This window comes from Alosa sapidissima, chromosome 24, assembly GCF_018492685.1.
Source record: "Alosa sapidissima isolate fAloSap1 chromosome 24, fAloSap1.pri, whole genome shotgun sequence".
NCBI classification, from domain to species: domain Eukaryota; kingdom Metazoa; phylum Chordata; class Actinopteri; order Clupeiformes; family Clupeidae; genus Alosa; species Alosa sapidissima.
The window spans coordinates 21,932,085-21,944,077 of record NC_055980.1 but is presented as its reverse complement, the minus strand read 5'-3'; the positions used below and the strand labels follow the sequence as shown (position 1 = coordinate 21,944,077).

Genomic DNA, 11,993 nt, shown 5'->3' with positions numbered 1-11,993 from the left:
TCGAGGTTACATGACCGCTTTTAACTGTTAACTTTTAATGATAATGCTTATTGTTATGATTGTTAAGTTGCTTTGGACAAAAGCATTAGCTAAGAACCATAAACATAAACACTTATAAGGCCCCGAGATCAAAACAAAAACTAGAAAATAAAAGGGCAAAACAAAAGTAAGCAAACAAACACCTTGCGGTGAAAGGAAAGAGATAGGACAGGACAGACCAGGAGTTTAAAAAAATAAATGAATATATAAACAGATAAATATATAAAGTAATATATATATATATATATATATATATATATATATATAAATAAAACAGCATGGACATCTCCGTCATCTCCCGCAATTGACGCAAAACACAGCTGCCTTTTGCCTCTAGTATTCCTCTGGACCCCAAACTGTCCAGCCATGGAGCGCATCTCATCTGTGGTCTTGACTTTGGAGCAGACACAGAGTGCCACTCCTTCTTCAAACAGAGCCACCACCCCACTAACAGACACCAGACCAGAGAGAGGAGGATAAATCATCAGCGGGCCCCTTCGCAACGTCAGCTCACTAAACGGACAGGGGTCTCCAACGCGGCGTCTGACGTCAGCCCAGCGCTACTCCCCTCCAGCGTCCACTGATTTGTGTCCCTCTTGATTCCTATTTGTTTGCGTTTTTATTCTTTTGACATGGCCGGTGCTTAGCATTAGAGTAACAATTACCACATGCGTATGGAGAGGGGGGAAAACTACACAATGCGGTTATTGTTTTGCAGGGGGTGGAGAAAAACACAAAAGAATTTCACTGAAAGATTTCAGATGGGCCTTAAAAACCTGGAAGGGGTGTATCTAATTAGGCATGGAAGAAACCCCACCAAAGGAATGTCACGCACACGCACGCACGCATGTGTGTGTGTTTGAAATCAGTGTTGTGTACACAGACACAGACACACACACACACACACACAGTACCTACAGATGTTTTGCCATCCCTCAACCATTGGGGGAGAGCACCTCCTGTTAAGTGTCCGATGTGTCATGCTTTCCTCGAGGAGGCTGGTCTGCGCGTAGGTTTTTCCGCCATCTAAAACTCCACTCGTTTTCCACTAAACCACTCTTCCCTCTCTTTACTGGCACACTATCCACTGCCCACACCGCTGGCCTGCGCCGCCCCGTGTCTCACAGCTGGTAGCAACACCCAGCCAGCTGTCCAGTTTGCATGCGGAGCCACAGAGACTAATGGCTTCTCTCCTCATAAATGGCCTTAAAAGTCTGGAGGTAACAGGTGATAAAACTGCGGGGACCGCGTGGTGAAATATGACCTTGGCTAACATCAACACCCCCCCCGGTGAGCAGCCGACTCCTGTGAGAGATCTGGCCTCGGTCCGGGTCAAGTCCGGGCCAGATAAGGGCCCACAAGTCTGGAGCACAAGTCACAAGTCAGCTGTTAGAACTGGAGTGCAGTCAAAGCACATCACAGTCCGAGTCAGTAGCAAGTGATGCCCTGGAGAGCAGCTGTGGGGTGTACTACGAATCTCGATTAGTGGGTTAGCGAGGTATGTTGCGCTCAAAGCCAGGCTATGCTGTGACACGAAAGTGGATCTGTTTTAGTGTCGCTATATCACCATGGTATCTTATGCTGTCAACCAAACCTGGTCGAGAGGAGGTTATGTGCTAAGTTATAGCTCGTTAAAAACGAAGTTCTCTCACGTGTAGGATTCTGTCATATATCTTACAGGTGGAGCTCCGCCTCTACTAACATTTTGGATCTCGAATGCGCTTTAATAGTGCTGTGCGTGCAAGTATCCCACTATGGACGTGCATACCATACAACAACTGATGACAATTGATTTATTTGATGTTATAGGTTAGACACAAAAAAATGACCGCAGTGTAGATTAAGCTATCGCTCATGAATGCGGAAGTAATTGTTTTTAAATAGAGGCGGTCTTGTGCGTCTCCACGTTACACGATTGGCCAAAGTCATCCCAACACCGAGAACGCGCACAGATCTGAGCTGAAAGCCTAGTTTGACAAATATATCACATAACTGCAATCGTAGTATCACTTAACGTATACCCCTGAGTCAAGGCTTTGTCAAGCCTCGATATGTCTACATAGCCTAGATATGTCTAACGTGCTTCGTAGTATACCCCACTGATGTGCCATCAGATCCACCACGCCAGACGTGCACCGAAGACAGCCACGGACGGGCACGGCAGGAACCCTACATCAAGCGTTATTCTCCAACGATACATGATCTAATCTCAATCTACCCACTGAACAGCACCAGATTCGGACCAGACCACAGATCTCTAGGGCAACAACAGCAACAACAACAACAACGCAATCACTTCTCATCTGCAGGCACTGACACTATGTGACTGTGCATTCACACTGCACCATATGCTATTCTGCAACAACATTGTGAATAAACGTGGCGAAGGAATGCAAACCCAAACAGAGGAGATGGCTAGAAAGAGATTATAAAGAACGAAAGAGTAGCCAAACACTCTTAACTCTTTTTGACTATTTATTTGTGACCGATGTTTTGGCAACAGCCTTAGCCCAGAGTTACGAGTGTGTGGCTGGCTACTCATTCTTTCTTTATTCTCCAACAACATGACATATTCGACCCAGTGAACAGCACCAGACCCAGGCTCAATTCGGACCAGAACCAGCGGATATTTTGAGAGCCGTAAAAAAACGACAACAGGAATATGGTCACCTCTCATCTGTGGCTGGGCCACGAAATGAATGTGCTAACCTTGCAATAACACACGACATATTCTAGAACACCCTCCAATTGTCTACTCTCTCACCAGCGGTTACCGCAAACAACAGCCCTGCACACTCCAAGGGTGCTAAGGAGCTAATTAGGGAAAGAATGCTGCCTCTTATTGGAGGTCGTAGCCGAACACTGCAGTCCATTGTGCAAAAAGTGGCCCCATCGCAAATCTGCTTTTTATGAGTCCAGATGGAGTGTGAGTAAGTGAGTTAGTGTGTGTGTGTGTGTGAGTGAGTGTGTGTGTGTGTGTGTGTGTGAGTGAGTGAGTGTGTGTGAGTGTGGATGGGGTGGGGAGTGAGGGGTAAACAAATAACTGCTTACTTCTTATTTCTGCTCCATTGAGTGCACTTCGGCTGTGGCTCTGGAGATTCCTAGAGACCCCACCACCACACACACACACACACACACACACACACCCCTTTCCTTCCCTCCCCACCGCCACAACCCCCCCCCCCCCCCCCCCCCTCATCTCTGCCAGGGTTTCCCCATGCCAGGATCAACAATGCGGGATCGCAGCATCAGCCCCTGGGCCTAGGCTCAAACCCACAAAGCAAAGTGGATGGCTTCAACATGCCTGGAAGATCAACGTGAAATGTGGATGTGGACCCAGTAAAATGGATAAACTAGTTGTAGTAGTCAGTTCTGTCCATGAAGGTATTCGAAGGGTCAGGGAACAAGGCAGAGGGAGAGGTCATTTAGGCAATAGGGGCCGATATGCCATGGTATGGCAACGCAGTCCCTAAATTATATTACAAAAGGTGGAGTTCTTCTAGTCTGGAATGCAAGATTTCCTCAAATTCCACAATGTTTCAGGCACAGTGCATGCATCTGGGATATGCTTTCAGCAGAGATATGATTCAGAGCAGAGATGACCAGCTGTTTCCACATGGATTCTCCTCTTTAGCCGTTCAAGTTGCCTCTGTGACTCAGTCTCTCTCTCAGTCTCTCTCTCAGTCTCTCTCTCAGTCTCTCTCTCAGTCTCTCTCTCAGTCTCTCTACAAAAGCCTCGGAGACAGAGTGAGATCTCTCTCTCTCAGAAGAGAGGTAGAGAGATGGAGAAAGAGAGAAAGAGAGAGAGAGACAAGAAGAGAAGGAAGACAACCCTTGACCCCATCACAAAAGCATTCCACAGAACGTCTTCAGTCCTCACAGTGATTTATAATCCCCATGTGTCCCTCAGTCTCTCCAGGTTCTCCACATGTCCTTGGGGAGCAGCCGGTGGTGGAGTCAAGTCAAGCCCACCCCACCCTACCCTCTTGGGTGCCCACCCTTCCCAGGCCCCTCGAGTCAAGTCTGCCTGTGAGGCCGAGAGTTGAGATGGGATTCCTGGGCAAAAGCAAACATGCCTTAAGCAGTACTGCATGCACACACACACAAATGGGGTTGTAGGAGACACACACACATGCATGCACATGAACACACACACACACACACACACTAATGGGGTTGTAGGAGACACACACACACACACACACACACAGTCACACACACACAGACACACACACAGCAAGGGGGTCTTAGGACACACAGACACACACATGCACGCACGCACACACACACACACAGGCACACGCACACACTCGCACACACAGCAAGGGGGTCTTAGGACACACAGATGCACGCACACAAACACACACACACACGCACACACACACACACACATGCAGTCACAGACACACACACACGCACACACTCGCGCACACAGCAAGGGGGTCTTAGGACACACAGACACACACACACACACACACCTTACACATATGTGTGTGTGGCTGAGGGTCTCAAGTTGCTAAGGAACTTCCTACCTCCGGGGGGCCCAGGGGGTATGCCACCCTCCCCCCCTGCACTTAACTTCCATGAGGCACACTGCCAGAGTATCTGCCATGTATACACACGTGCGCCGCGCGCACACACAAATAAACACACACACATACACACACACACAAATACAGTAAACACACACACACACACACTTGCAGTTCTTCTCACATTATCACTCTCCAATTTGCCACTGCTGACCTGACCTTCTCAAAAGTGCTGCCAAGTTTAGAGTCCACATACTCAAGACTGACTCTTCAAACAGGGTCTACGCACCAGACATACACATAAACAGCACTCATCTACATTCTATATGGTACCCACACAAACACACACACACACACATACCCACACGAATATCCAATACCACTGCAAGTCTCATGATCACATATTAACCAGCAAATAAGCGTGTACACCACCAACATCAAACTACATAAAGCTTAAATGTTTTACACCAAGACTGTGTTTGTTTACCCACATCAAACTAACACACACAACTACATATGCCACATGAAACAAATCTGAGGTAGCAACCTAAACTATGCCCAATTAAAGCTACTTTATATTTACAAAAACAGCTGTACTAAGCTCCACACTAAACACAGAATGTCAATAAAATAAAAAACTATCTATAGTCAATACTAGCAGTGACCTAGAACATTCTAAACTCAAAACACCAACCAACCTTGAAATCCACAGTTAACAATAACATACTGATCTGTGCTGAACACTTCCATTCATTCCTTCTTTGTCACCCTCACTGTCATTTAACCTAGACTAAATTATTGAGACTCCTGACCCAAACAGTTTAGACTGTGTCCATTACCCACAACAAGCCACTCATTCACAACCAACCAACCTCACCAGCAAAACACACTTAGCTGAAATGACAGAATATAGCTAAATGCTGCACAGAGGTCTTGTCATGGAACACCCTTTCACCTATTCCTCAAATTAATTCATTCAATGAAACCATTAATATCAATTGTAGAGGATGCCTCAGAGGTAAAATTCTCCTACTTCAAAGGCATCTACAGTACGTCCTCTCATATTCTGGTGGCGGTTAGTGAGGTTCCCCTTTTAATTGTGAAGCGCCTTGAGTGCCTAGAAAAGTGTTATAATAATGTAATGTGTTGTTGTTGTTGTTGTTATTATTATTCTCCTACCTGCTCCTTTGCTCTGGACACCCAGGTCTGGAAGAGCAGCTCCAGACGAGTCTTGTGGTACTTCTTGGTTGTTTTGATGGCGATGAAAATGTCTTTGGGCTCGAGCGGGTCTCTGGAACGAGACCCTGAATATCTCCTCTGAGCAGCAGCAGCAGCAGCAGCAGCGCCAGCATCCCCCTTGAGGGACCTGATCTCAGCCCCAGCACTCTCTTTACGAGTCTGTTGGCTCTCGTCGAGCGTGACCCTGTGTGCCACAGTGGTCTTGTTCGAGCGGGCACTGCCGCCGGACGGAAGACGGCCCGCTGCGCTGGCAGGCTTGGTGTGGGGTCGGGGCGGGGGTGGCAGCCGGTCCCCCTGGCGCGGGGGAGCCTGGAGGGTAGGGATTAGGAGCAGGAGGAAGGCGCATAGGGCCAGCGAGACGAGGAAGCAGAGCTTGTTGATGCCGATGTGGGACAGGTGCATTCTTCCTTCCGTCCTTCCTCTGTAGGTGGGGAGGGAGGGAGGAGGGAGGGTTGACGTTTAGCCTGCAGGGCCACAGGCACTTGCGTTTGGACCAGCCATCCTCAGCACATCACAGTGTGTCCTACACACACAGAGAGAGAGAGAGAGAGAGAGAGAGAGAGAGAGAGAGAGAGAGAGAGAGAGAGAGAGAGAGAGAGAGATTATCATAAAACTAGCCTTTATTTCCTAAAAAAATAATCTTCAACACTGAGTAAGACCATCTATGGTCTCTTGTCAATAGGCTGCATTCAGCTGACATTTAAAAGGCCTTATAACAAAGTAAAATAAATTAGTAGTTTAGGGCAGTGTGCAGTAGACAGACCATCCACGAACACCTAAAATGGTGTTTATCTGATGTGAAGCTCCCGTACACCCTAATTGCAGCCCTCCAATATGTGAGCAATTTCCTGTCCTCTATTTTCAGAGTGGCATCGATACTTCCAACTGGTAACAGATGTCATTTTACGTGAGCAGGAATGCTACGTGGTGAAACGACGTTGTTGTTCGATGGTGTGGCCCAAAATAACACATGTGGGCTATAATATGATGATCTTGGTTGATGGTGTGTAGTAGGCCAATGCTACCTACGCAACTCGACTCAATGAAGAAATTAATTTCACGTACGTAGGTCTGACAGGACATGTCCAGCGAAGTTGTATTCGTATTAAGTTGCAAATGACCCTAAATGAGAGTTCTTACACCACTAAGGGAAGTTAAAGTAGTATTAACGGCTGTGGCGAAATATAATTGCAGTAGGCTAAACTTTCAAGGAAAAGCAGTAGACCATACGAGGCAGAGCGTGGGGGCAGCTGCCAATGAAAACAGCTGGTTCTAACGCAGCCTGCCTGATCGAGCCCTCGGACCAACTTGTCTCAAAACCAATATGGAAAAGAATACTCCCATAAGATCTGTCCACTCTATTTCTGTATATTGTGAGTAGCCTACAAGACAAAGTAACAGGTCTATTGCGCAATGTTACTTCGGAAATGTTGCAACTACTTCATTCTGAATGTACTGCTTTCAATCGTCTACACAGCAAAGCGCTATTCAGAACAACACTTTGGTCATATTTTAATTTAGGTTGTGTGATACATTCATACAGTCTAAAAATGTGTAGGCTACTTCACACAGTAAAGAGCATTTAGTATGTTACCTCAAAAATTCTAAACGAGTTAATACATTCTCTTACCTTGACTCTGAGGCTGGCACATGTTTTGGTAGGAACTCCTCAACTTGACCTCCGCAGAAAAATTAATTAACTTGCGTAGCTGTCATGAAAGTCATTGTCCAGAAGATGAGAGAAAAGTTGCTCGCCTAATTGTGCCAAAAATAGTAGGCTACAGATTTGAGCTGAGGGAAACAGTGTTTCCAAAACGCTAGCATCAGCGTTGAATCTTTTTGTTCTCCGCCCTGGTATCGACTCGACTATCAACAGTGCGGCTCCTGAACTTATCTACACCGAAGCGAGCAAGCAGCTAGGTTTTCTTCCGATGCCGTTTCACTGAGACAATGCCAAAACAGCCATGTAGTCCTTGCATCGGTTTCCAGTGCCCCAAACGCCACGGACTGCCTTCGTGACGACAGTTTTTAAATGCTCCGTGCTTGCTCGATTCTATGCATTTTGGACGCAGACCATTTTATCACCGTGGGCTTTATTCTCACAAAGAAGCATGCTACGGGACCGAGCGCCCTCTGCCTGGCACTCTACCACTGCTTGTGTTGACCTGCAGCTTAGGTTACGGATGGATGGCACTAAGTTGAATGATTTGGTTGTTGTATTTCTAACATACATTCTAAAAAAAATTCAAAGGAATAATAAACATCAACGTTGCTGTTATTAACTTGCTGTTCTTATTCTATTCTCTCCAACTCACATAAACAAATGTAGTAGGCCTAAACTATACTATCCTACAAAGAAAGCATTCTTGCACAAAATTCTACATGCTCGCACACAGTCTATTTACGTCTCACCCACGCAACTGAGATTCATTTTCTCCCTAGGCGAGGATACAATTAAATCAGGCAGCTGCATCTGGATCTAGGATTAACATTTACGCGATGACGTCAATCGGATATGCTCTCTCATGTGCGCAAGATTGCCCCGGATGTATTTTGCGTGTGCTGCCTGTGCTCTGTGATTCAACAACAGAGCGGAAAGACCGGTGAGAGATGCCGCTACCCGTGCAAGTGTTTAATTTTCAGGTAAGGTGGAATATCTGAAACGTTTTGAAGGTCTGGATAGCTATCTGTAACAGTTGACGAGGTAGCAGCTTTGCATGTATGGGGCCACTAACATACACCGATCATGCATGATGCGTTGCGCTATTATTAGCTAATTTACCCAACTCAAACAGTGCTCATATACAAGTTAGCAATAATCCAATCTGATGTTAACCTTTCTCTCGCCAGGATACACTTCAATTGTCTCCTTGTTGCTCTAGTCCTGAATAACTTTGTTGATGTCAAGTCGGATCATACATATCGCACGAAGTGTACATTAGAGATTGACAGAAAGCACAGCAACCCCTAACGTCATTTGGCATCGCAGTGGCAGTATGTTAACCCTCAATTTACAATGTAGCCCAAACTGTCAACGGATGCAAGCTGTCACGAGTTTTAACAGCACCTGTTGGGCATTATTGCTTGACACTTGTCACGTGTTGTAGTAATCATCATAGCTTTACCTTATATGCCCTACAAATTGCACACAGCCGGAACTATTGTTTGGACTTGACAGCTGTGTGTTAGTGGTATTCAGTCAAGTTGATCAAGTATGTTCCCCCAATCCTGACAACCTGTGTTGACTTACTTCCCGGGGGTATTCGAAAGATTGGTTTAGCTAAATATCTTGTGAACTCAAGTCAGTGGAAAACCTCTTAAAAGAGCAACCTTATGGAATGAAGCCATGTTGCTCTTCTGTTTGTAGGTTTACCATCGTTTACTCGTAGGTTATAACTTAGCTAAAATCAGTTTAGGCTTGTCTCTGAACTATGTAGGCCTACTTGTAATTCCCCCTGGATCCTTTCCCTCTGCTTATTCTATCAACCCCTGTCCAAAGCACACTCGAGTTAAGTGTAATTAAAGTAGGCCTACCCTTGATCAGCTAGGTCAGTGATACAAGAGTGTCACTGACCATTGCAGTCAGGTATGCATATGATGCGAGGAATGAAAGATTACAGTACTAGTATACACAGCAGAGGGACCCAGCAAGAGGCTTCAAAGCCACAGAGTTAACAAACTACATGCTACATATTAAGAGAACTTCTGCATGTATTTATGTCCAAATATTGCATTCAAATAACTAACAATGACTAACACATCACTATCACACTGTCCAAATTAAGTCCAAACTGGTTTAAGAGTAGGGTTGTTGTTTGTTTTATGAGCTGGTACATATTTTAGTCGTGAAGAGGCTCCTTTCCTAACTGTCTGTGTCTCATTGTATTACCAGGGGCCTGTTGAGCCCATGCAGATAGATGGAGATCCTCAGGACGACCAGCAAAATGAGCCTCACATTAACTATGTTGTGGAGAATCCCTCCCTGGTAAGCAAAATGAGCCTCACATTAACTATGTTGTGGAGAATCCCTCCCTGGTAAGCAAAATGAGCCTCACATTAACTATGTTGTGGAGAATCCCTCCCTGGTAAGCAAAATGAGCCTCACATTAACTATGTTGTGGAGAATCCCTCCCTGGTAAGCAAAATGAGCCTCACATTAACTATGTTGTGGAGAATCCCTCCCTGGTAAGCAAAATGAGCCTCACATTAACTATGTTGTGGAGAATCCCTCCCTGGTAAGCAAAATGAGCCTCACATTAACTATGTTGTGGAGAATCCCTCCCTGGTAAGCAAAATGAGCCTCACATTAACTATGTTGTGGAGAATCCCTCTCTGGTAAGTGGCTTTGTCCTTGAAGTACGTTGTGCATTTACTTAAATTGAGTACAAAATGGGACAGAAACCCCAGTGTGTGGTGTGCTTTGAATTGCTGGCATATGAGAGCACGAAACCATCCAAACTAAAATGCCACATGGAAACAAAGCACCCCTGTCAAAGACAAACCTGTCGAGTAGCATACTTTGAAAGGCGACATCAGGAGTTGAGGACTGGTAATGTAACGGCGAACATCAGCGTGTTCCAAACAAGTACAGTCATGTCGCTTGTCTTACCACGTAGCTCACCGTATCAGTTGCCACGACGCTAAAAACATGGGATTAACATGTGGACATTAACATGGGAAATTGTGGCTCCCAAGGCCAGACCAGTTAAGAACCACTGCTCTACTGTGTACAGTTTTGTGACAAGAATTAGCAATGTCTAATCTTGACCATCATGATGAGCTCACACACACACACACCACCATCACACCACTTTACTATACATTCGATTAATCTGTTGATTATTTTCTTGATTAATTGATTAGTTGTTTGATCGATAAAATAGTGAAGAAATGCCTTGTTTTTGACCACACACCAAATATGTTTAATTTACTGTCATAGAGAGCAGCTAAGAAGCTGGAATCAGAGATTTTGGAGGTGTTTTCTTTAAAGGACGACTAATGGATTCACCGATTACCAAAAATAGTTGGCAAATAATTAAATAGTTGACAACTAATCGAATTATTGTGGCCCCTGACCTTTCACCTCCGACCTTTGCCCCCTCCAGGACCTGGAGCAGTATGCTTCGAGCTACGGAAGTTTGATGCGGATCGAGCGGCTGCAGTTTGTGGCCGAGCACTGTCCTCAGCTACGCACGGAGGCCCTGAAGCTGGCCCTGTCCTTCGTGCAGAGGACCTTCAATGTGGACGTGTACGAGGAGCTGCACCGCAAACTCGTGGAGGCCATCCGGTAGGAACTAACCCATCTGTATGTGTGTGTGTGTGCACGTGTGTCTGTGTGCGCGTACGTGTGTGTGTGTGCATGTGTACCAACCAACCCATCTGTACCGTTCAGCAACAAGTATACTTCTGCACATATGGCTATGGTGTGTGTGTGTGTGTGTGTGTGTGTGTGTGTGTGTTTGTGTGCAGTCATTTGTGCGGTCATTTACCTGCGTACCTGCATACCAATCTCCCACCTACTGGATCGCGTTGTATCACACATCCACTTACGGACAGGCAATACGCGAGATTCCTACGGGCACAAATTTTGACTGCAGTACGGAAGGGCCGGACCCGACCTGAAGTATGATCAATTTTGCGTCATCCATCCAGCACGTTGACCTTTACGCTGTCATAGCCCTACATATGATGCACAGGTTATTAAAGAGTTCAGTGACCATTCCAATACTATTCATATTACTGATCATAACACCTTATATAACGTACTAATATTATAGCAAACTGTGGTTGTGGCATTTATTATGTAACAACCACATGGATCTAAACCAGATTTCACTGGCCTTGTTAGCCTTGTCCCTGTATAGGGGGATTAGGGTTAGGAACTGGGATTTTTTTTTTTTACAGTTATAGAGGTGAGGAGGAACTGCAGTTGTCTTACTGCTCTTGTTGTTAGGTGTGTGTTTCTAGGATTTAGCCTTGCAGTGTACTCATGGATTTGTCGTGTGTCTGTGTCTGTGTGTGTTCACATGCTCGGTACAGTGAAGGCCAGGCGACAGTGGAAGACGCGCCCGAGGGCAGTGGGGAGGACTTCCCGACGCTGGATGCGGCCTGGGCCGAATCCACCCGCAAGAAGGCCCTGCTGAAGCTGGAGAAGCTCGATACTGACCTCAAGAACTACAAAGG

General features: G+C 45.9%; 2 protein-coding genes across 2 annotated transcripts in view; one reads left to right on the top strand and one right to left on the bottom strand.

The window, feature by feature from the left end:
- rfng (RFNG O-fucosylpeptide 3-beta-N-acetylglucosaminyltransferase) overlaps window positions 1-8,250 on the bottom strand; it is a 16,453-nt gene extending 8,203 nt beyond the window's left edge. The window contains 2 exon segments of the mRNA XM_042082719.1: window positions 5,751-6,333; window positions 7,441-8,250. Coding sequence (XP_041938653.1) covers window positions 5,751-6,212 — 462 coding nt within the window. The 5' untranslated portion in view covers window positions 6,213-6,333; window positions 7,441-8,250.
- Window positions 8,251-8,323: 73 nt separating this feature from the next.
- The window catches only part of LOC121700050 (COP9 signalosome complex subunit 1-like), a 23,772-nt gene continuing 20,102 nt past the window's right edge, over window positions 8,324-11,993 (top strand). The window contains exons 1-4 of the mRNA XM_042082718.1: window positions 8,324-8,453; window positions 9,703-9,795; window positions 10,916-11,097; window positions 11,850-11,993. The exon at window positions 11,850-11,993 is cut by the window's right edge and continues 24 nt beyond it. Of these exons, the coding sequence (XP_041938652.1) occupies window positions 8,421-8,453; window positions 9,703-9,795; window positions 10,916-11,097; window positions 11,850-11,993 (452 nt within the window). The 5' untranslated portion in view covers window positions 8,324-8,420. The remainder of the gene's footprint in view (window positions 8,454-9,702; window positions 9,796-10,915; window positions 11,098-11,849) is intronic.